The sequence below is a fragment of the Felis catus genome, chromosome E3 (assembly GCF_018350175.1).
Source record: "Felis catus isolate Fca126 chromosome E3, F.catus_Fca126_mat1.0, whole genome shotgun sequence".
Taxonomy (NCBI): Eukaryota; Metazoa; Chordata; class Mammalia; order Carnivora; family Felidae; genus Felis; species Felis catus.
Window position 1 is genome coordinate 37,806,301 of NC_058383.1, and position 24,859 is coordinate 37,831,159.

The 24,859-nt window shown below is 45.4% G+C and overlaps 1 protein-coding gene across 10 annotated transcripts in view; it reads left to right on the plus strand.

Moving 5' to 3' along the window:
* The window catches only part of ADCY9 (adenylate cyclase 9), a 171,042-nt gene that overhangs the window by 114,276 nt on the left and 31,907 nt on the right, over positions 1–24,859 (plus strand). For all 10 annotated transcript variants that reach the window (XM_045047974.1, XM_045047976.1, XM_045047980.1 and 7 more), the window contains one exon: positions 20,197–20,387. In XM_045047974.1, the coding sequence (XP_044903909.1) occupies positions 20,197–20,387 (191 nt within the window). The remainder of the gene's footprint in view (positions 1–20,196; positions 20,388–24,859) is intronic.

Sequence of the window (24,859 nt, forward strand, 5' to 3'; positions counted from 1 at the left end):
CTCTCCTTCAAAATGAATAAATAAACTTAAAAAAAAAAAAAAAAAGAATGACCTCAATGAGAGACTGTCAAGGGTGTCTCCATCCTGTGTCTGGAGAGAATTTGTCCTCAACATGGGATCTTGCATATTTAGTCCTGCAATAAATGAGTCTACTGACCAGTGCATTTGGAACTAAATTCCAAGCAGCTGTAAACAATAAATATTTTGTTTCTGTTATCTTTGTAGCAATAGCAGGAGAAAGGAATTAAGGACCAAAACTCTGGGAGTTTTAAATATTTTTGGTAAGTGTTTATACGTGATTTATGGGAAAATAACTTCCTGGAAAAAAAAAAATGACCCATCTTACAACACCTTTAATAAATCAGTCTGCAGTAGAAGTTAGGTGTGTTTTCATAGCAACCGAATTGTGAGAACATTTGGCAGCTAAGATCCAGCCGTGCTGTTATGATCGTGTAACCACACCAGAAGCTACACTGTGTGGTTGGCAAAAGCCACGGCAGCTTGGAGCTGCGTGGCTGAGCCACCGTCCCCCTCCGTATCCGACCGTGACTGCCCCTCATACACCATACATGCAGCTCTGCCTTGTTCAGTGTCGTCTTTAGGAAAACCACAATTTTATAAATACAGTGAGATATGAGCAGAGGCAGAATACCGCATCATACTAAAGTACAGCCTGATTGCTGTAAAGTGAACACCCTTATGTCTACTAGTAGCCAGGCTGAAGAAGAGGACACTGCCAGCCACCCAGATGCCCCCTCCTGTCGCCTCCCTGCCAAAGGCAACCTCTTCCCTCTCCTCTCTGTGGTTTTCTTACCCAAGTGTGTGTCCTTAAATACTTGTCTTAGGTTATTTGGTTTTGCCAGATTTGGGGTTTGCTTTTGCTTCTTTCCACACTTTTTGTTTTGAAGAATTTCGCATTTGCAGAAAAGTTGTTTGGTATGATGAACACTAATATGCCCTTTATCTAGATTCACCAGTTGTTAGCATTTTGCCAAATTTGCTTTCTTGTCTGTCTAAGTGTACATGTGTATATATTTACACATACACACATATGTACGTATGTATATCTTTTCTATACACGTGCCTGTATATGCGTGTCCTGTGTGTATGTGTTTCCTGTCTCTTTCCTGAGCCATTAGAAAGTTGCAAACATCATGGCCCTGCACCCTTAAATTCTTCAACATGTATCTCCTCAGAACAAGGATGTTCTCCTTTGTAGACAAAATAAATGATCACACTCAAGAAATTTAATGTTAGCAAAATCCTCTTATCAAATATATAGTTCATATACAAACATCCCCAGTTGTCCAGTAGTATCCTTTAGAACTTTTCTTATTTTCTTTTATAAATTTTTAATTTTATGTGTGTGTATTTATTCTTGAGAGGGAGAGAGAGATAGGGAGAGAGAGAGAGACAGACAGACAGACAGACACCATGAGCGGGGGAGGGAGACACAGAATCCGAACCAGGCTCCAGGCTCTGAGTTGTCAGCCCAGAGCCCGACGCGGGGCTCAAACTCACGAACCATGAGATCATAACCTGAGCCGAATTCGGATGCTTAACTGACTGAGCCACTCAGGTGCCCCTAAAGTTTTATTATATAGTTTACACACCATAAAATAACCTCTTAAAAGTATATAGCTCACTCTCACTTACTTGTAGAAAATTTGCAGAATTGTGTAAGTGTCACCATGATCTGCTTTTAGAACATTTCTATCACCTACAGGCTCACCATGCTCATTTGCAGGTGGTACCTGCTTTCAGACCCAGTAACCGAGAATCTACTTCCTGTCCTTATAGACTTGCTTTTTCTAGACATTTCACATCATTGAAATTAGGCAGTTTGTGGGTTTTTTTTTAATCTGGCTCCTTTCATGTAGCACATCGTTTGAAGTTCATCTGTATTGTAGCATGGATCAGTATTCAGTTTCTTTTTACTGGTCAGTCAAGTTTCATTGACTAGATATACCATTGCCTGTCCATTCACCGGCTGTCTACATCTTGCCTCTAATAAGTAAGGCTACTCTGGACATTTGTGTATAAGTCTTAGTATGGATAGGTGTCTTAATTTCTCATGAGTAGAGACTTGGATTAGAATTGTAAGGTTCTGTGGTGTTCCTTTTTGTATAATTTTATTTTTTAAATTGTCATTGTGCATTGATTGACCTTCTTCTTTTGGTGTACAGTTCTATGAATTTTAACACATGCATAGATTTTGTAGCCACCGGTACAATCAAGATACAGAATAATTCCACCCCCAATCTTTTTTCTTGTGTTGACCCTTTAGAGACCCCCTCCCCCCCCAACCCTCTCTGTCCCCTCAGCAACAACTAATCTGTTATCTGTCTCTAGTTTTGCCTTTGGGAGCATGTCATTAAAATGCCTGGGTGGCTCAGTTGTTGAAGCATCCGACTTTGGCTCAGAGCATGATCTCACAGTTTGTGAATTCGAGCCCTGCCTCCAGCTCTGTGCTGACGGCTCAGAATCTGGAGCCTACTTCTGATTCTGTGTCTCCCTGTCTCTCTGCCCCTCCCCTGCTCACTCTCTGTCTCTGTCTCTTTGTCTTGAAAATAAATAAACATTAAAAAAAAAATTAAAAATGGAACCATAGAGTATATAAACTGTTAAGACTGGTTCTCTTCATGTAACTGATTGAAAGATTGAGATTCGTCCTAGTTATTGCATGTATCTGTAGTTCATTCCATCCTGTGGATGCACCCACTGAAGGACATTTAGATTGTTTCCAGGTTTTGGCGGCTGTAAAGAGAGTTCGTGTCAAAATGTGTGCACAGCATTTTGTATGAACAGAACGTTTAATTTCTCTAGGGTAAATATCTAGGCTTGGAGTTGTTGGGGCATTTCATCAGTGTGTGTTTGTTTAGCTTTATGACTAACTGCTGCGGATATGTGCAGAGTGGTTGTACTATTTTGTGTTGCTGCCGGCAGCGTGTGAACCTTCCTGGTGTTCCTCGTCTCATCAGTGCTTGGTATCGACAGAACTTTTCGTTTTAGCCGTTAATAACAGATGTATGGTGACATTTCCTATTTTTAATTCGTGTTTCCTAAATAGCTAGTGGTGTTAATATTTTTTCATGTGCATACTCACCAGCCCAGGGCCTTGGGGGTGGCTGTAAAGGAAGCGACAGATATCCACCCCGAACTGAGCACTATTTTTGAAAAGGCCGTCCTTTTCCCATGCTCTGTAGTGTCGCTTTTGTCATAAATTATGTCCATATGTGTGAGAATTTGTTTCTCAGCTTTTAGCTGTTTCATCCGTTTGCCTACCCTTCTGTCAGTATCTCCTGCCTTAACCACTGTAGCTTCGTAAGAGCTGTTAGAGTCTGCAGAACAGGTCTCCCCCTTGGTTTTCTTCAAGCCCTTTCATAATGATGCAGTCATGCAGTACGTGACGTTTTCAAGGTTCGTCCACGTTGTGGCATCAATCAAAACCTCACTCCTTTTTGTGGCTGAACACTTGTTTCATTGTATGGATACACCATTCACTTCATAGAACTCTCGGTGGTTTTTACCTTCTGGCAGTTAGGAGTAATGCCGCTGTAAACACTCATGTACAGGTTTTTGTGGGGACCTGTATTTTCATTTCTCTTCGGCATGTACTGAAGAGGAGAATTGCTGGTAACACATAGGGTGACTCTGTTTAGCATTCTAAAACAATGTTTTGGACAGAGAGTGAGCATGAGCTGGGGAGAGAGGCAGAGGAATAGAGAGAGAATCTTAAGCAGGCTCCACCTCCGCCCGGAGCCCAACACAGGGGCTCAATCCTATGGCCCTGGCATCATGACCTGAGCCGCAATCAAGAGTCAGACGCTCAACCGGCTGAGCCACCCAGCGCCCCTGTGTTTATCATTTTGAAGAGTTGCCGGAGTGTTTTCTATGGCGGCTGAACCATTTTACGTTCCCGGCAGCAGTGTATGGAGACTGCACTTTCTCTTCATCCTCATCAACACTTGACTTTGTCTTTTTAATTGTAGCCATCCTCGTGGATGTGGTTTTGATGTGTGTTTCCCTAATGGCTAATGACGTTGAGCATTTTCTCATGTGCTTGTTGGCCATTTGAGTATTTTCTGTGGAGAAATGTTTACTTGGATGCTTTGCCTTTTAACAAAATGGGATGTCCTGTTATTGTTGTAAGAGTTCTTTGTGCACTCCACCTTCAGGTGTCCCAGCACATCACACCACCGCACTCTCCTGCCTCCTCTGCCTCTGTTTTCTTCACACGCTTTAATTTGTGAGTTGATTTCTTGGTGCATCAACTCATTCATCCAGTCAATATTTATTTATTCGACAGATGTGTAAGCGCCTTAGTTGTGTCTTTGCTATTTCTTCACCTTCTCGGTGCTGTTCTAGAAGAGCTAGTTCCCACTGTCATTTAGCTGGTAGCACTATCATCTTGAAGGTTCTAGATAACTACCCACGAGAGCATCTGTGCAGATCTGAACCTCACGTCACCTGAGGTGACATCCTTTCAGCCACAGCTATACGTCACGTTCTACTATCCTGGCCCCATTCCCACCAAACCAAGTGCACCGACACCCTCCTTGAAAATCTACCAATAGTGTGTCTTTTTTTTTTTTTTTTTTCTTGGAGAAGTTTGATTCCTTCTGGTAATGCCCAGTCCTTTCTTTGAATTATGGGTTCTACCTTCTCCCCTTTTCAGCAACTTTGCTTTTTAGCTGCCTTCCTTTTCCCGCATCTGTAATCTCTCCCCTCTCCTGGACTATTCCGTCAGCCCACAACAGTTTCCAGCACCTTCGCTCTGCATGGATCCTCGCAGGATGCCACATCGCCTACCTCTCCGCCTTACTTTGTGGCCAGACTTCTCTATAGGATTGAGCACACAGCCTTCTCCACTTCTCATGTCACCACTATCCTGCCCTGCCCCAGGCCTGGCCTGTGTTCTCCATCACTCAGCTGTGTCTCTGCATGTCACGGTATCAGCAGTCTTCCTACTGCCAAAAGCAGGATCACTTTTCTAGCCACGTCATACTCGATGTAGTGGCCCATTCCTTCTCCTCGAGACACTCTCCTGTCTTGACTTTCTTAGGTCTTGTTTGTCTTACTGTCCTCTGACCCCACTTGTCCCCCTTCAGACTTTGTTGCTGGATCCCCCACACCACACTGTCTCTCGACCTGGAAGGTCTCTAGACTTAACTTCCTGGCCCTTTCTTCCTTTTCATCCTCTCCAGCATGGTAGTAGAGACATCTCCTCTCTAGCCCAGATCTTCCCTCTGATTGGGATGATTTGGCTGCCCCCTTGACATCTTCATATGGCCATTTCATAGGCATTTTAAACTTAAGGGGCCCAAAACTGAGCCTCTGAACTTGTCCCTAAAACCTTTACCTGCTTCGTGAGCAGGGGAGGGCCGGAGAGAGAGACACACACAGAATCTGAAGCAGCTCCAGGCTCTGAGCTGTCCACACAGAGCCCGATGTGGGGCTTGAACGTGTGAACCGTGAGATCATGACCTGGGCTGAAGTCGGATGCTCAGCTGCCCCCCAGACGCCCCTACCTGCTTCGTCTTAACCCAGTAAATATATTTTCACCCATTTACTTTGGGCAGAACCCAGGGAGTCATCCTTGTTCTCTTTCTCCGCCCCCCCCCCCCCCCCCCCCATCTAGTCTGTTGGTACAGACTTACCTGTTCTGCCTGGATGTTACATTTTGAGTCTGTCTGCTTCATCCTGCTGTCCTCGAGGCCAGGCCCCACTGCTAACCCTTTGCCTGGGCCACACCAACAACCTGGGAATGAGTCCCTGGTACTACTCTTTTTAATTTTTATTTTTCCTGCTACTGCTCTTGATACCTCCCAAGCCAATCATTTATCGCCTATAGCAGAGTGGTTTTTAAAAAAGGCAGTCCAGGCTTGTGGGATCCTGGAACAGAAATCAGACCAAAAATTGTTCAAATTTGAATAGTCTGTAGTCTAGTTAATAATATTGTACCGATGTTAATTTCCTATTCTTGATTACTGTTCTGTGCTTGACGTAGTACAGTAAGGTTAGGACAAGTGGAGTGAGGAATATGAGGGAACTCCTTGTACTATATCTGGAACTTTTTTGTATGTATACGTTAGTTCAAATTACAAAGTTTTTTTAAATATTTTTTTTTAGTGTTTATTTATTTAAAAAAAATTTTTTTTCAACGTTTTATTTTTTATTTTTGGGACAGAGAGAGACAGAGCATGAACAGGGGAGGGGCAGAGAGAGAGGGAGACACAGAATCGGAAACAGGCTCCAGGCTCTGAGCCATCAGCCCAGAGCCTGACGCGGGGCTCGAACTCACGGACCGCGAGATCGTGACCTGGCTGAAGTCGGACGCTTAACCGACTGCGCCACCCAGGCGCCCCTTAGTGTTTATTTTTGAGAGAGAGACAGAGAGAGTGCAAGTGGGGAGGGATAGAGAGAGAGAGGGAGACACAGAATTTGAAGCAGGCTCTGGGCTCCGAGATGTCAGCACAGAGCCTGACACGGGGCTTGAACTCACAGACCGCAAGCCTGAGCTGAAGTCAGACGCTTAACCGACTGAGCCACCCAGGGCCCCCAAATTACAAAGTTTTTGAAAATTAAAATGCAAAAAAAGAAAGAAAATCGGATTGTGCACCTGTAAGCTTACAAATCTGCCGAAGCCTTCCACATGCCTAGCACCTGACTCAGAAGGTTCTCAGCGGCTCCAGGGCCCTGCCCGCCCCTCCAGCTTCCTGTCTGTGACCCTCTTTCAGCCAGGAAAAGATACGATGATCTTTTCTATACCGGTCCCCCCTCGAGTGTGGCCTCCCCAGGCCCACACCGTGACCTGCTCCTTCTCATCACTGACATCTGCACTCCCCCCACCTTCTCTTCATGGAAATATCTCCAGTATCCATACTAGCCCTCCTGTTCACTTGCTGCTATCAGTGGCAGGAACCCTTTGTTTCCTTCACGTCCTTATTCACAGCTGGTGATTTGAGCACCCGTTCACCCTTCCCGCTGCTGGTTCCTTGGCGTCAGGGCTGGTGTATACTAGGCTCGCAGTTTTATCATCAGTGTCTAGGCTGGCATGTAGTGGGTGAGCAGGTAGAATCAACAGACAAGTAACTTCCTGTTCCTCATTGTGTAAGGAAAGTTACTCTGTAATTCAACCTCCAGAGAAGTTACAGGACTTTCAGAATTTTATTCTGCCCTTCCTTGATGTTCCTACTGTTTGCACATGGACCACTGCTTTACAGAAGTGATTCAGTTCTTCACGTACCTGAATGTCCTTTGTGTTAGAGCTTCAGCTAGGCACTGTAGGTGCCGAGATCAGTAAGGCATAGTCAAATGTAAGGTATTGTTATCATTTGTAATAGGACTCTCCACATTCTTGGCAGATCTCAGGAGCACTTTATTTGTTGAAAGAAGGAGTAGGATAAGTTAAGAAATAGTTTCCTTTTTAAATTAAGGCAGATACGTTCATACATACTCATGCGTTATATATACAATCATGTAGCAGATACACGCATACAGGATTGTGGAATTTTTAGCCTTCAAGCTGGTTCTCTCTTGGCAGGGGCGGGTTTGGGAAGAGAGCCACAGGACGGGGGCTCTGCTGCTGCCCTGCCTTTGCCAGGCACCCACTGCTGCATTCTAGGGTGGCTTGAAGCAAGGCTGCACAGGGAGGTGTTTGGGAAATTGTTAGAGGTGTTTTTTTTTTTTTTTTTTTTAGCGGTCTCTGTGATTAAGGGTTATATACTGTCCATAAATTTAATTTTATTTAGGATGGTAAAGAGGACATTACAAATGAAGTATGTAATAAAAATGTAATAAAAAGGAGCCATTGGGTCTGATCGGGTTGAGAACCTATGGTTTCAGGAACATGTTATTATGGGTTCTCAAGGAATTTGAAATCTTTCAAAGAACCCAACAGGAGCATCATGATTTGTGATGATCCCAGGTGAAACAGAGTTTTGTGCTGGAGCCTGCCACTTTGGCGGGAGGCAACATCATGTGATACAAGAATATCTGGGATATGACTGGGCACTAGATGTTGTCACCTGCGTGCAGGTCAGGAAGGCATAATATGCAAATAAGTCATGTGACACCGGGGCTTGTGGAAGCAGAGGGCAGGAGTCCCTGGTCTCAGCTTGAGTGATTTCACGGTGCTCACAAGACCCTTGATCATGCCTGGCTGCTTGGTGAGCGCTCACCCAGTACATAGGCTGGAAGGAGAGGCATCTGGAGGCAGTGGGATCCTGGAGAGGCAGAAAGAAAGGGGAGGTCGGCCAAGGTGGCCAGAGTTTGTTTACCTGCTTTACTAGTTTGCCCGGGGCTGAAGCCTCAGCAGAAGGGTCAGTGACTCCTGAAACCTTGGCCTGGCCTGGCTCAGCAGTGTGTGCCAAATCCTGTTAGCACTGTGGCTGTGTGCCTAGTTAAACATTCAAGCCCCGTGGAGTCAGAGAGAACCCCCACGAAATGGCAATGTGTTCAGCGGTGTGTTTTACTACATGTGTTGCTTTTAATGGGTGTGAGAGATCAGAGAGGTCCCATGTTCGTTTCACAGACTGCTTTTAGGAATCATGTAGTAAAAGGTGAAGTGTATAAAATGTGGAAAATACAGCACATCTTCTAAATAGGCACGTGAAAAACATTTTTTAAGGGATAATATATGTCAAGGAAGGTTGAGCTATGTACGATGGGGTCTGAATTAGATGTTTGAACTACCTTTTCAATCCATTTTCATCTTTTTGGAATATATTCAGTGCTTGTCTCCTCTTTTCCTAGAGATGATCCTACCATTTTGTTTGATACAGTATCCATTCCTATCCCATTTCCAGTCTGCTCCCCTGCTGTTAGTGTACAGCGTGATTTCTCCCCTGCACTTGCTGCTAAATGTCGTCTGTAACAGATAAAAGTCAGTACTTAACTGGTTTCACATGCAGTTGTCCTCTTTATTCCACCCATTTTTCTTTAGGTCGTTCTTACACCTCTTCTCTATTTAACAAAGTTAAGAAAGAGCTTTCTGTTGCCAGTCCGTCCCTTCTCTCTAGTAAGGAAGGATGTCGATCTTCACCATTCAGTACAGTAGCAGCTGGGCACATGTAGCTCTTGAAAATTTAAGTTACAATGAAAAAAACATTGGAAATTCATCTCTCCAACTCACACTAGCCACATTTTGAGTGCTCAGCAGCCACTTGTGGCTGGTGACTCCCCCGCGACAGCCGTAGAACATTTCCATCATCGTGGGCTGTTCTTTTGGACAGCTGGGTCTAGATCCCTGTAATACACTCTAGTAACTAACTTCCCATAGTATCTCATCACTTTCAGTTGCTTTCAGGGCTTTGATGCAAGCCTCTTTGGTTTTCTGGAACCATCCAGAACTTTCTCCTCTGGTTCCACCTCTCATATCTATCTCTAAGTCCAGCTGTGCGTGGACGAAATATCAGGCCGAGCCGTATTGCCGAGCCCATAACCTGACTGGGCCTCCTCTGTCTGCCTCTAACCTGGCTGTGAGTCAGCCCGGTCCTGGTTTATTCCCCGGGGCCCTCTGTCCCTTTGTTAATTGGGGTAAGTGGCAGGCATATCGGCCTAGATCTGCAGTGGTCATGAGGACTTTCTTGACCAGGGACAATGGAGTTGTTAACTCTCAGCCTTGTTAACTTGCAGTTTGAAGAGCTCTGTATTCCTTTTATTTCATTTCTCTCTCTCTCTCTCTTTCTCTCTCTCTCTCTCTCTCTTTTTTTTTTTTTTTTTCCATTTCAGTGTGATTTTGTGGAGCCTGGCCCTGCCACCCTGAGCTTGATTTTGTGGACTTGTTTCCAGCAACTTTTCTCTCAGCCTTGATCTCTTCCCCTGATTTTTTTTTTAAAAACCTGTCCACACAAGTCCCATTTCTTTATTACATTTATATTTATGATGTATTCTTTGATCAGTGGTATTTTTGTGTTAAGTGTATCTTTGCCCTGTTTATCGTATTTCTTTATTTTTAACAGAACACAGTTTGTAGTGTTAATTTAATACTTTCAGTTTTTCTTTTTTAAGTTGTTGTATATTTATTCAGTGGGAAACTTCATGGTATCGAAAATAAATGAATGCAATTCATTCAGTTCCGTAAGGATGAATCTCAAACACGATGCTCAGCTAGAAAAAGCAACTTTCACAAGAAAACTTGTAAAATGTCATTTATTCAAATAAAAAAAAAAACCCTGTAATGCTGCATATTGTTTAGCATTACACAGCATAGCAACTTGGGATTCAGAATAGTTATGTGCTCTGTCGGGGAGAAGGGTTTGCAGTGGAGGAAAGTCCACAGGGAGCCTTAACAGGGCAGATGACATTTTATTTCTTAACTGGTGGGACCCTGATGCTTAGCCTATTTTTCCTTACATGTCTCTATGTCTAAGATATTTTGTAAAAAATTCAAATATTCACACTTATTTTAAAGATAAATAACAAAAATACCTAATTTATAAAATGAGTATTTCCCATTATCCATTTTCCTCTTAATATTTTAGTATATTTCTGTGTTTCTTGTAATTAATTTTTTCAGCTTCATTGCGGTATAATTGACCAATATTGTAAGATCTTAAAGTGTGCATTATGATTCTTTATCACGTGTGTGTGTATAAGAAAATTAAGTTCTACTCCCTCAGCACATTTCAGTTAGACAGTACAAAGTTGAGACTGTGGCCACCACATTTTACGTGAGGTCCTCAGTGTGTGTTTCTGTGTTTTGAGTCTAGTGTTGCTCAGAATAATTCTTTCTTCTCCTGAGGGGTTATCTGCTGCTCTTCATGTATTCCTTCCCCAAGCACCCGGCTGTGTGGTTTGGGGCTGGCACTTCCGGGCAGGGAGCGACTTGCTGCCCTGTCCAGAACCTTCCTTCCCCGGGGAATCTGAACGCACTTCTGTCTGTCCTTCAGGTTCTATAGCAGACCTCCACTTGCCAGTCCAGGACAGGCGACTGCTGAAGACTTCTCCACCTGCTTTGGTGGATGAGGGGCTGTTGATTGTCACCCCAGCTCTGTGTGTCGATGTGCCCTGTCCCCTGTCCTCTTCTCTCACGTGGGCACTCTCTCCCCACTGCTTAGTTTTGCTTTCAGTTTTGCTTTTTCAGGAGTGTACAACATAGTTGTGATGTTCTGGAGGCACAGATTGTGGCGGGAGTCTGGCCTGGGAGAGCTAGTCACCCGGCCTGTGGCTTCCCCAGTGGCAGTGTGGCCCCACTCTGGCTTCTCACCTCACACCCAGCAGCACTTGTAAGATTATTAAAGACAGACCTCACAAGCACAGCTTTGGATCTTCTGGGGAAGGTCTAGAAAGGGGAGACTGCCTCCGGTGCTGAAATGAAATGAGAGAAATCAGAGATGCCAGAGAAGATACAGCTTCTTGATCAGAAAATAGGGGTTTTGGGTTTTTCCGTTGTCGTGGCTTGAGCGAGTGTGCCATGTGCTCTGGGGAACAAGGAGATGCAGTTGGGAAGCTCTTTTGGTCCCTGTTCCGGCCGGCATGCAAAACGCTCCTCAAAAGAGAGAGGATGACGTTCAACCTTGATGTGAATTGAGAACTGACTTGAAAAGTGAGGAAATTCACAGCAAGCACGTGGTGGTACTGCAGATGGGATTTGGAGTCCAGCTGGAAGGCCGGATCAGCATTTCTATGCAGAAACAGGTGATGAAGGCACAGGTGTGGCCACTCCCAGGGAAGTCTAAGCAGGAATTTTAAGAATTGCATGTTTTTCTTTGCATGGTGGGACCCTTCCAGGTGCGGGTAAGGTGAGGCCGGCTATGTTGCCCTTTTCCCAGCTGAAGATGCTCACAGGAAGTGTCTCTGCGGGTAGCCTGACCCTGTGGCTGAAGGAAATGCCTTTGCAAATGAATCTAGTCTGGCTGAAAAGTGAACAACAACGGTGTTGAAGGCAGCCAGGGAAGCCAGGCAGCCAGGGAAGCCAGGCAGCCAGGGAAGCTGAGCCGAGCCTTCCCTCTGTCGCTGTGAGCGAGCCTCGGGCTCTGTGCCGCGCATGGAGTGGAGGCAGAGGTCGGTAGTCACAGCAGACAGTGGGCCCGGGTGTCGCCTGGCTCCCTGGGATTACACTGCAGCTGTCAAGAGTGCAAATCTGATGATCCTGGGAGGTAGCTCGTGAAGGTCACACTTGTGTTTTGTTTTCTTTAATCTCTTCCAGACTTCTGAGCTCTTGCCATGTCAAGTTTTTGGTTATTCAGGGTGATTCAGCCTGTTTCTTATACATATATGTTTTCCTACCCTAACTTTGGCCTCTTAGCTACTTCCCAGTCTTTCTGTTTTTCTTTTACCTGCCACCGCCCACTCCTTTACCTTGAATTCCCATGGATAGTGTGTGTATTCTGTACTGGCCTTACCTCTTCTCTGTATCTCAGAACGGTTGCATCTTGAAATTCACATAACTTTCTTTAAAAAAAAAAAACCAAACCACCTACCCTGAGGTATGATTCACACGCCATACAATGTACCACTCCAGCACACACTATTCGCTGGTTTTTCGTACATTTGCAGAGTTGTGCAGCCATCTCTGCTAACTGTAGAACATTTTCATCACCCCAGAAGGAAACCCTGTTCCCCCCTCCCCCTGCCCCTGGCAACCAGTCAGTCATCTGCTTCCCGTCTCCATGGATGCAACTCTTCTGAACATTTCATAGAAGTGGAGTCACACGCTTCATGGCCTTTGGGGACTGGCGTCTCTCTCTGAGCATCAGTCACATGGCTTTATTTCTATTTTCAACGTATTCTTTTGTTTGGCTTTCTTTTTCAGGTACTGGCTGCCACTATCCTCAGATCATAAATTGAGTCTTTCGTTCCTAGAATCTCTTTTTCATCATCTATGTTCTGTACTTAAATCTGCAACTCTTAAGTTATTAGTTTAACTATTAACTATTGAAATCAACTGTGATTTCTCAGTTCTCTGGGGGAAAGAAAGAGGAGTCTGTGACTCCTCTTGTGCCTGCTTCAGACTTAAGCTGACATGCTCCCTTATGTCTGGTGTTGCTCCATGTTACCCTCTGGTGAATTACCATCTACTGTTGCTCTCTTTCTTCTCCTGACACGTTTCCTTTTAGCCCTCTTGTTTCACGGCCTCTTCTGATTATTTACATTATGTTATATTACAGTATTCCAAGATAGTTATCATAGACCTTCATATTTTTGGTTAGTTTTCTAAAACTCACTGTTAGAAAGCCTTTGTCACGTGTGAACATCCCATCAGCACACAGACCTGAATGCACGTAATTCTCTCTTCTTGTAGATGTGTGTAATCACTTACTCATTGTCCTCACACTCACTGACATCCTTCCATGCCCCAGTTGAATTTTTTGTGAACATCACTTCCCGCCTTTCCTCAGTTTACTCCTCAGTTGCTGCTGAAGATGCTCTAAGGAAGAGCACTGTCTCTCCCTTTTTATGTGTGTCAACTCATTTAATGCTCACAAGAGCTCTGTGAGACACTATTACTGTTGTGTTCCTAGTGTTTCCATGTTACAGATGAGGGAACTGGAGTCAAGTGTTTAAGTCACGCTTTTCAACCCACGCTCAGTCTCTAAAACCAGAGTGTTCTTTTTCCCGTCTGCATTCCCTTGAATACTACTGTCTAGTTCCTAATCCTCAGTAAGTACTCAATAAATAGTCAGTTTGTTGGGTAAGTGAACTGAGCACATGATGAATGAGATAGTACCTGGTGGGCTCTTTATGGGTATGTCAAATGTTTTCCTTCAAAGAACTTACTTCTGTAGCCTTTGTGAAGGCCTGTGGCATGAAACTATAATTCAAGAGGGTTTTAGAGGTGGGAGGAATGGATCTCTGAAGTTTTCACCACTGGACTCTGCAGTGTTTATACTCGGCAACATAGCATATAGCAGAATAGCATTTAGTAAGGCCAAATTTGAAAGTGAAGAAGACAGTACATGGGAACACGGTCACTAAGTGCCTGGTCATCACATTTGGCTGGGATGGCAGCATATTTACTTATTACCAGTAGAGAGAGGGAAACTGGGTGCAGAAAGCACTTGTTCCCAGAGCAGGATGTAGAGCGTGTGTGTGCGTGTGTGTGTGTGTGTGTGTGTGTGTTCAAAAGTTTGTTTTATTAGCCTAAAGTTTTAGTCAAAACCAAGTTAAACAGGCATGGTGCCCAACCTTTGTTTCTTTCACCTGCTTGAGTGGCTGTTTCATATTTTATTATGTGGGACTTCATTTTTTAAAAAGAGGTTAAGTTTTACCAACACCCATTCACCATAGGAACTTGTGATTTATTGTCAAGTGTTGCGGGAACCAGGATGAATCAGTCCTTGTGATTAGTGGTTTTACGTAGGAGCAGAAAGGACAGAGACCCATCCAGAGTGTTTTAATGTTAACAGGGTGAAAAATGTTTTGTTTTCCACACCAAAACTTCTGGTCTTCTTAAGCAGAAGCAACAGACAGTTATGAAATATTGTATCTATAGTTTTATAGGACCTGGTTATTTGACAGATTAGGTACCCTTTTAATCTTTATTTTCCTTATTGACTGACTGTATTTTAGTTTAAATAATCCTCATGCTACTCGGCCATTGCAGACCTAGTTATGAAGAAAAATAGAATACAAAGTGGAATAACTTTTCAGAATGTTTATGAACTAGGCCAAACCGATTGCCTCTCTTAGGTTTATTGTTTCAAGTCATGAGTGATGCAGGTGCCTAGGCCTTTGTTATGCTGCTGACTCCCAGGGTTGTGTCTCAAAACATCCCTTCCTTCCTGATCATTCTCCTCTTTCTGCTAAACTGACATTCAGGTCCTTGATTCTGGGTAATAGAGCCTGTCTCATTCCAAAGCAAGGTCCCCGCAGGAAAAGACCATGATAAAGAAAGAAGGCCTCAGTAGTCTTTCTTTTCCAAAGTGGATTTTGGCATACACTCAAATTACACTACGATCACCAAAACTAAGCACTGATTTTGTGCACGTGACAATTTTCATCCTCAAAGAATTGATGATGTGCTTAAGAACGTTAACCACATCAGTCTCCTTCATGCACGCAGCCACAGACCAGCCCCTCCTCTAGGTAGAAGCATGGTAGGAAACATGTCCCCCCTTCTCTAGCCTCTGCAAACCCACGCTGATGAAAAAAGGCATCAATGCTGGTTAGGTTTAAAATCAACTACCGAGAAGGAATATAAGAAATCTTATTAATCTCCTGTTTATACTTAACAAAATAAATCATTTAGCTGCCTTATTTTGACCTTCTGCTCCAAGAGAGCCGTTCTTTTGAACTTGGACCCCAGAGTCCATGTGTATTGTGGTTACTCATTAAATCCTTCTCTCATAAACTCTTTTCACTAAAGACTTTGATGACACTGGGGCTCAGTTGTCCAGTCCTGATTCGTTGCTGGGATAGTTCACACCAGGCTGCCCTTACTTTATCGGGCCGGTTTCGCTCTAGTTTTGGCAAAAAGTTTTACTTTCAATTTGGTTTTCCACATTGAAGTATGGACACTTAATGGGTTTACCCATTTTGCCTGTTGTGGACACATACACACATCAGATCTTTGAAACACTAGCAGCATTGTGGGTCATCAGGGGCTCTCCCTAAAGAAAAATTTGCGTAGGAAACAAAGAGCAACTGTTGACTTAACAGTTCCTCAAATGTTTTTATACATTGAAAGAACATGGAGAAGACTCCCAGTGATAAGCATGTCAAACATGCACGTTGAGAATAATAGCCGGTGTTACTGTTTTACTGTGCGTCAGGCACTGTTGTAAAGGCTTCGTGCGTGTGACTCAGTCTTTGCGTCAGCCCTAGGGAGCAAGTCCTCTTCCCAGCCTCACTATGATGAGGTGTCTTCTCTTGCTCCAGGTCACCAGGTGGAGCGGTGGCAGGCCCGAGCCTGAGGGCCCCTCTGCAGAATGCACGTGCTCACCCATCTCTGTGTGGCCTGTTGTAGAAGTGTTGCTACCACCACTACGCTTTGGGGAAGGTGGGTTCCTGTCCCCACCACTACTCCCTGACTGCCGTGTCCCCTAACTCCCTTATCACCCACTGCGGCTGGCGTTTCCACAGCTCCTTGGCCTCTCCTCAGCCTCATGCTCCCGTTACCATCTCCCCCTACACGCCTCGTGGCCCCCAGCCTGAAGACTCCCGGAGCTGGTCTATGTAGTGCCCTGCACGGGCCCCTGCTCCTCCCCGGCCGCTCTCCCACATGTATTCTCTGTTCCAGCCATACTAAATTCATTTCCATCTCTCAGCTCTGCCTGCCGAAGGCTCCCTTTCTGCAGGGCTTGTTTACAACCCCTTACAGCAACACCCACGGCCTGATGGCAGCTGCCCCAGGCCCTGGCCTGTTGGCTTTCACTCTGCATCTTTCAACCCTCAGCTTGGAGGGCCCTTCCTCCAGAGGCTTCCCTAACCACCCCCTGGTCTGCAAGGCGCCACCCTCCTATGCTTCCCAGGGCACCCTCACTTCCTTGTCCTAGGACTTTGTACTCACACATGCCCGCTATCTAGATCCCGGCTCAGGTGACAGCTGCATTCAGGTAGGGGTCATGGCTGACGTGTTCACACCTGTTGCGTGAACACACTTATCACAGCGTATGGTGGACACCTTGGTGAGTGATGAACGAGCAACGACTAGGTAGTCACAGGTGGGAGGAGCGGCAGCGAGCCTCGGGGATGCGCACCCCCTGTGGCGTCAGAGCTTGTGATGCGGGGCTGGGCCGTGTTGCTCACGTCCCCTGGTGAGGGGCACGCTCGACTTTCAAGTGTGGCTTCAGCTTCATGCGTGTATCTGTGCGGCAGAGTCTGTAGCTCTTGTCGGCTGGCTCGGCCTCGTGTCTGCCTTAGTCGTCACACCTCCCGGGAAGTCCTCCCTTACTAGCTCTTGCAGGTCTGGGGCTGCGTGGTGGGGGTGGGCAGTTACCTTACTGGGGACTCTTCCTGGGTTTGAAAGAACCGAGGGCAGCGGTAGCTCCTCACACCCTACCTTCCTCCCCCCTCCTCCCTCCTTCCACCCCTGCCCTGGTGGCTTTCTGCAGCAGCACCGCGTGCTGTCCCGGGTCTTCCCTGCCTGCTGCCCCACTGCCTGTCGTGCAGTCAGGGGAGAGCCCATGAGAGCAGTTCCGGGGAACGGGCCTTTCCACGGAGTTGTAAGCTCTTCCAGCATGGAGCCTCCATAACAGGTCAGAAGTAGAACTTTTCTCTGGCTAGCTCACAGAGGTGGTGTTTTTGTTTTTATTTTGTTCTGTTTTAATTTTTTTTTGTTGTTTATTCATTTATTTTGAAAGAGAGAGAGCAAGTGGGAGAGGGCAGAGAGAGAGGGAGAGAGAGAAGTCCCATGCAGGCTCTGAACTGTCAGCACGGAGCCCAATGTAGGGCCTGAACCTACAAACTGTGAGACGATGACCTGAGCAGAAACCGAGTCGGACGCTTAACCGACTAGCCACCCATGTGCCCTTGTTTTCGTTTTAAATTTTATTTATTTATTTTGAGAGAGAGAGTATGAGCAGGGAAGGGACAGAGAGAGAGAGGGAGGGAGAGAATCCCAAGCAGGCTTTGTGCTGTCAGCGAGGAGCCAAGCCAGACATGGGGCTTCATCCCATGAACCGTGAGATCACAACCTGAGCCAAAATGAAGAGTGATGCTTCACCATCGGAGCCACCCAGACACCCCAGAGATTTCATTTTTTGACCCTCCCAAGGCAAAATGACAAGTAAGCTCGGTGTCATCTATGATGCAGTCGGAGGAATTCATACAAAAGTACTTTTACTCCTCTGTCAAATTCCAATTGATGCTTCCATTTCTTTCTCTTTCTTTTTCTTTTTTTCTTTTTCTTTTTCTTTTTCTTTTTCTTTTTCTTTTTCTTCTTTTTCTTTTTCTTTTTCTTTCTTTCTTTTCTTCTTAAGTTCATGCTTCCATTTAAAGGTTATACACATATTTCGTTATGAATGTGATTGATCCTGGACATTGTGTGTTTTTGTTGAAGAAAAAAAAAAACATCCAGAAGTTTAGGACCTTAGTTAAAAGTGAGCATTTTAGGGTCTCCTTTGGGGTCAGCAGCTGAAGTTACTTATCTCAGTCTTTGGATTTCCACCTGTGACCTGGATGTGCACTGGGATTTCTCTGGGTGTTTCCAGGGCTCCTGTCAAATTCTCAGTCTCAGAACAGGTGACTTGAAAACACCATGTAGTATTTTTATGAGGAGTTAGGTAGATGACAACTGACTGAATGATGAAATGGTGTCCTAACCATAAAATGAAGAAAGACAATTGATTCAGGATCTTTAGGTTGTTTAATTTTTTTTTTCTTTTTTTTTTTTTTTTTAAATTTTTTTTTTCAACGTTTATTTATTTTTGGGACAGAGAGAGACAGAGCATGAACGGGGGAGGGGCAGAGAGAGAGGGAGACACAGAATCGGAAACAGGCTCCAGGCTCCGAGCCATCAGCCCAGAGCCCGACGCGGGGCTCGAACTCACGGACCGCGAGATCGTGACCTGGCTGAAGTCGGACGCTTAACCGACTGCGCCACCCAGGCGCCCCAGGTTGTTTAATTTTTTTAAAGTATTTTATTTATTTATTTACGTACTTCCTTACTTTCTTATTTATTTTAGAGAGTAAGAGAGAGTGCAAGCCAGGGAGAGGGGCAGAGGGAGAGAATCTCAAGCAGGCCCCATGCTTGGTCGGGAGCCCAGTGCAGGGCTCGATTCCATAACTCTGGGATCAGGACGTGAGCCAAAATCAAGAGTCAGATGCTCAACCAACTGAACCACCCAGGTGCCCCAACTAATTATTTTTATTTTTATTTTTTTAATGTTTATTTATTTTTGAGAGAGAGACAGACAGAGCATGAGCAGGGAGGGGCAGAGTGAAAGGGAGACACAGAATCCAAAGCAGGCTCCAGACACAAAATCCAAAGCAGGCTCCAGGCTCTGAGCTGGCAGCACAGAGCCCGACACAGGACTCACACTGACGTGTGAGCCAAAGTCAGACGCTTAACTGAGCTACCCAGGCACCGCCCAGCTAACTTTTTTAAAGTAATCTCTACCCTCATTGCGGGGCTTGAACTCACAACCCCGAGATCAAGAGTCACATGCTCTACAGACTAAGCCAGCCAGATGTTGCCCCCGCTTTCTTTAAGTAATTAGGTAATTAATTTTAAAGCATTTATTAAAATGTACTGAATATAAGTACCTGTATGGGTTTTGGAGTGTAGATACCTCACCTCTTGATCAAATCTTTGTGTGATGCTTTTCCATTACCACCTTCTGCTGGAGCTTATAACTCTCCAGGACAGGGAACTATTGTGTTCTTGATTTTATTCTCTAGGAACAACATACCCTAGTCCTACGATAAATGTTTTTTAAACAAATTACATACATTCCCACTCCCCTTAACAAATTTGCAGTCTTGTCAAATTTCAGTAAGGACTAACAATGGATTCATTTAAATAAGGTTTGCTTCATTTTCAGAAATGCCTTGAGTTCTGTCTGAAAAAGCTGCTCCTTAGTATTTTCTCAGCAGATAGTTCTTCTGAATACCCACAGCAGGGAGCTACCTGCCCATTAGAGCTACTTTATGGTGTGGCATATGTTTCTGTTATTTCAGCCTGTAACGAGAATTGTAAAGATGTCAGTTAATTGTCCATTTAACTAACTTTTTTTTTTTTAATGAGGGTTTTGTGAGCGAATTAAATTCTTACGGAGTACAGGTTGACAGAATCCATGTTCTAGATCCACCAGAAGACCCGTACTTAATAATCTGAATCAAGGGAGGTTTTAGTTACCCCTGTTGGTGCACATTATGGTCTCGTTTTTCGTGGCAGTTTTGCAATCCTGACATGGTAAAGTGGTCCGTATTCTAGATCACCCTTACATAGAGACTGACCAAACAAGTGTCTAGGGTGGGCTATCATTCCGCTCGGCTGCTGTCACAGAGCGGTCATGTGACCCTTTCATGGAGGAAGTTTTTAATGCTCGTTTCAGCCCTCAAGGGAAAATGTGCAGCCAAAATTCAAAGAAAACATGATATAAGAAAATGGTGTGTTCTGGAGGCAAACATTCTCCCCGAGTCAGCACGTCTCTGAAAAGATCACGGAAATCAGTAGTAAAATATGACATTCATATTTTCACTTTACTCTCCACTTTTCAGGAGCATGTCCTGCATAGAGAGCAAGATCGAGCTGCATTTCAACCAACGGTGGTTTCCATCTGTGCTGATTGTAATTTTTATCCATAGGTTTGAAGACATACCTGATAGCGGGTCAGAGAGCGAAGGAGTCTCGTTGCAGCTGTTCAGAGGCCTTGCTTTCTGGCTATGAGGTCATTGACGGCTCACGGGTGTCCTCAGGCCCTAGGGGACAGGGGACAGCATCGCCAGGGAGTGTCAGTGACTTGGCGCAGACTGTCAAAACCTTTGATAACCTTAAGGTTAGTTTTTTTTTTTTTTTTCCTACTTCTTAAACTTTGTATTAATTCTGCAGTAGCACATGTGAAATGATAAGCGGCCTTTGGGTCTGTGGCAGACGACTTGGAACGCCCTGCAATTTGGTTTTTGCAGTTTTTAAATTTAGTCTGAAGTCACCAGCATTTTGCCTTTTTTAATACCTTTGCTTTTTTGACATATATGCACCTCCATTTTCTTTCTATGCTGCATCAATTTGCTTCTTACTCGAGTTGTTATTTTCTTTTTCTGATACCTACCCTGTCTTTTGGGATTTTTGAAAGCTAATGATAAACGACAGTAAAGGGGATTCTTCTCGCATCTTGCTTGTAGAGCTAGTTCGTATCCTACTGCAGACACCATTTTCTCAAGTGCTCCTAACGTCTCTTGAAATCCAATGTCGTACGATTATTTTAACTTTGTTGGTGTGGATGAATCTTGTGGCGTAGCTCACTTTAAGAGTGCATTCTTGCCAGGAATGTTATAATATTTCATTGTTGGAACAGAGACCTCCTGGCGACTGTCTAGAAGTGCCCATTTCTGTTATAATAAACTACCATGGGATTAACATGGCAGACGGACCGTGGGCATTTGAAACCACTCCAGTTTATGAGCTGCTCCTTGGCTTCCACATTTGATTTCATTTTCCCTACTGGTATCTCTGGTTTATTTTTACGGTTGAAATATTTGAGGTTTCCATTTAATAAAAAAAAAAAAATGAAGGGGAGAGAGAGAGAGAGGCACTGCTGACAGTTCCACTTCACTGTGTTGTTGTGTCCTCAAACAGGTCAGGACGATGGCCTGGTGTTATGACTTTAATCCAGTGTGTTCCTGCTTGTCCACATTCACTCAGCGCTTTGAGAGCTAGCTCAGAGGGGACCACAATGTGGGTGTCCAGGTCCTTTCCCTCTGCCAGAATCCATAGTCCCTGCCGTCCAGTTATTTTGTGTAATTGTGCTCAGTTTTATTAACAGCACTCTGGTATCATTTTTATCGTGTGCTTTGTTAAGTTAGTGTGGGATTTGCCACCCTCAGCACTAGGAACGTTTCGGGCCAGGTAACTCTTCGTGGTGGGGGCCATCCTGTGCCCGGTGGGACATTGAGCACCATCCGTGGCCTTCACCATCACGTGCCAGGAGCGCCCCCTCCCCCCATTATGGTGACCAAGAATGTCAGACAGTGTCCAGTAACCCCTGAGACTCCTGAGGGGTGAAGGAGGGTGAAACCCCCTCTGGTTGAGGACCCACGGGGTAGGGTGCTAGACCGCCTCTTCCCCATATGCTCTGGCACGTGCATGACAGCTAAGGTATCTGATACTTCCTTAATGCCTGCACACTTTGAAGACAGCCTCTTCGCGTGGGGCAGTGACTTGCAGCGGTCAGAACGCGGAGCTCCAGGCTCACGGGCTGTCCCTGCACACAAACAGGGGAGAATTGTCGGGGGGTGAGACGTTAAAAACACCGTTTTCCAAGTACAGTTTCATTATTTGGAGAGAAATTATTTCCTCCAGGCTTCAGACTGAATTGCATTTAAATAGAAAAATAGAGCTCAAATCCAAAAATGAATGATTTGTTGTGTTTGCCTGATATGTTAGATTACGTGTATGTGTGTTTCTATCCGTAGCACATACCTTCCGATTTTAGTGACAGCGATTCACTGCTAAATTACCCTAAAAAGGTTTTCTCTTATCCCAAAAGAACATTTCTTGTTCTAGTTATATGTATATAGCTATAGTTATAGATATAAATGTCTTTATTTTTTAAATCTGGACAAAAACTATTTAGCGTATTCTGTTGCTGTGTATAAATTTTCCAAATAATCATTGAAAGTTTTCTGAAAATCTTGTGATCTATTAAGTTAACTGTGTCTGACAAAAGGAATTTGGGGTGGTGGGAGATCTTTGTGCCCCTTTCAGGAGGGAAGATCTTGAAGTGTAACTTCGGGACATTTTGATGGTGCAGGGAGGGTAATGGCATCTGAGTCTGGGGCCGCCCCGCGCTTGGAGTGGAGAGGTGGACGGTGCGGTCTCCACTCCAGGCCTTGCTGATCTAGGGCAGCGGGGCACAGGCTCGCCCCTCTGCTTCGGTTTCTGCGGGATCAGGTGAGAGCAGGCCTCTGTGAAAGCCTTGCAAATAGGAAGCACTGGGTGACTTAGGGAGTCCTTAGAGCTATTGTCCTGAGCTGGAAGGACAGAAAACTGAGGTCTGCTTGAAGGGTTATATACACTCTAATGTACGTGTAAGGCCTTCCTTCGAGTAAGTTTTTGCACAACAGAAAAAATACTGGCTGCCTGCTCATAGGTTCTTAGGGCGGGTTTAACCCAAACACCTGTCAGCACCTCACACGAGCCATTGGTTTGTTGCCTTACGTGGTCTGTACTCCGGTCAGTTTTTCTAGTTAGCTGGAAGCACTGACTGCTTCCTCCTTCTCCTTCGTCAGGGTCCGTCGACTCTCCCTGGGAACGCACTTCTTCCCTTCGTGGCTGCTGCTGCCTCCTCCAGTGAGCGCAGCTCTCATGTAGATTTGTGTGACCATCCTCGCATCTCCCCACCCACTGTGGGAAGCCCCGGCTCGTTGGAAGGGCCTGTGCCAGGCACTGTGTCCTTTGAAAGTACCTTCCCTTGAGCAGTGGTTTCTCAGGCCGGAAATAGGCATCAAGTACGGAAAAGTGTTGTGTGGTCACGTAAACCTGCGCAGTCTGGGCTGCGTGCAAGAGAAAGGGTCTCTCTTCTCCAGGGCTGCTCAGAGCCTCTAGCATGCTGACAGCCACGTTGGGGCCTCCAGAGAGGGATGCGGAGGCCGTGCTCTCAGGCCTTGGTGACCACAGACTTCTTTTTTCAAGCAGCACCTTTCGGAGGAATGACTGTCTAGTGGAAGGAGTTTCTGGCAGGAACCAAGAAACTGGGGAAAGGTGTTGAGTGAATATTCCTCAAGGGAGAACATGCGTGTCTTGGTCCTCCCGTCGCTCCTATCACCCGTGGTGCTCCTCACGTCCCTTCTCTCTGGGCTTCTCTTCCTCGCCCTGTGCGGCGGAACTGCAGCTTCCTGTGTGTGACCCCTCTGGCTAACTGTGCTGTCTCCCCATCTCCAAATCCAAGGTCAATTCAGCTGTAACCTACCCGTTTGCTTGTTTCTTGGGCAGCTTCCTGTGAGCTCTTTGAATGCGAGAGGGCCCCAAGTGTTAAATAACGTATGCTTTTCCCAAGTGTGCACTCTGGCATGTGGTAGATAATTATAATTTTTTTTGACTTACGTTTTTAATTCTTTTTTAAAGTTTATTTATTTGAGAGAGAGCACATGAGCAGCGAAGTGGCAGAGAGAGAGAGAGAGGGGGGAGGGAGGAAGGGAGGGAGAGAGAGAATTCTAAACAGGCTCCTTGCTGTCAGCACAGAGCCTGACGCGGGGCTCAAATTCATAAACTGTGAGATCATGACCTGAGCTGAAATCAAGAAGTCGGTCGCTTAAATGACAGCCACCCAGGCACCCCAGGTTTTTAATTCTTGAATCAGACACAGAGAGCTGTAGCTCTGCAGAGTTAGGCCACACGTAGGACCGCACTCAGAAGCCTGAGCAGGACTGAATAGGAGCAGGTAATGTCAACACAGTATTCTTGTCTACCCCCTCGACGCATGTCCCATGCAGGTTGTCTCCCAGTTCAAAGCTGGGGTAGTTTTACATAATGTTTCATAAATTCGTCTGTGATGGCCTATCAAGAAAAAATAGTGACGTCAAAGGATAAAGGGTTTGGCCCTGATGTCATAGATCAGAGGGAGTGCTTCCCACGCCCAAGTCTTGGCTTCTTGAGTGGGGCAGTGAGGGTTTCTCATCAGGAAGGCCCTGCCATAGCCTGTTGCGGGACGGGTTCGACCAACACCACAGAGCCCAGCTGTCTGAGCCTGAGCTTGCAAAGAAAGCTCTAAGGTTTGGAGTAGAGGAAGGAGGAATCAAGAGGGCAGCCAGGGAAGGAGACAAGGACTCTAAATCTCAGTGTCATGGAAGGGAGCTTTAGTACCACGGAAAGAGCCAGAACTTAAAATCAAAGAGCCCTCCCAAAGCCTTGTCACTCCGTTTCTCTGTCCACAGTGAAATAGTGGATGGCGAGCTCCCAGGGCTGCCGTGAAGAGTAGCCGAAGTCATGCCCATGAATGCTAGGTTTGGAGGCTCACTTACTACCGGACATGTGTTTGTTCACTCCATGTGGAGAAGTGGACGCTGACCACGGTTGGGGGGGGGGGTCAAGAAGGACAAGAGGAGACAGATCTCTGCTTTGATTTGCCCACAAGGAGTCACTGACTCTCTCAGGAAGGTCTTGCCTTCTCTGCGTGTTCCGACTCCAGGGAGGTTCTTCAGATTTTGCTGTAGGGGACGTGACCATGTCATAAATGTGATATTGGAGCAGGAGCACCTGGGCCTGTGCAGTGTGACCTGAGCTCTGCAGTAGATGTCTACTGCTCCTTCT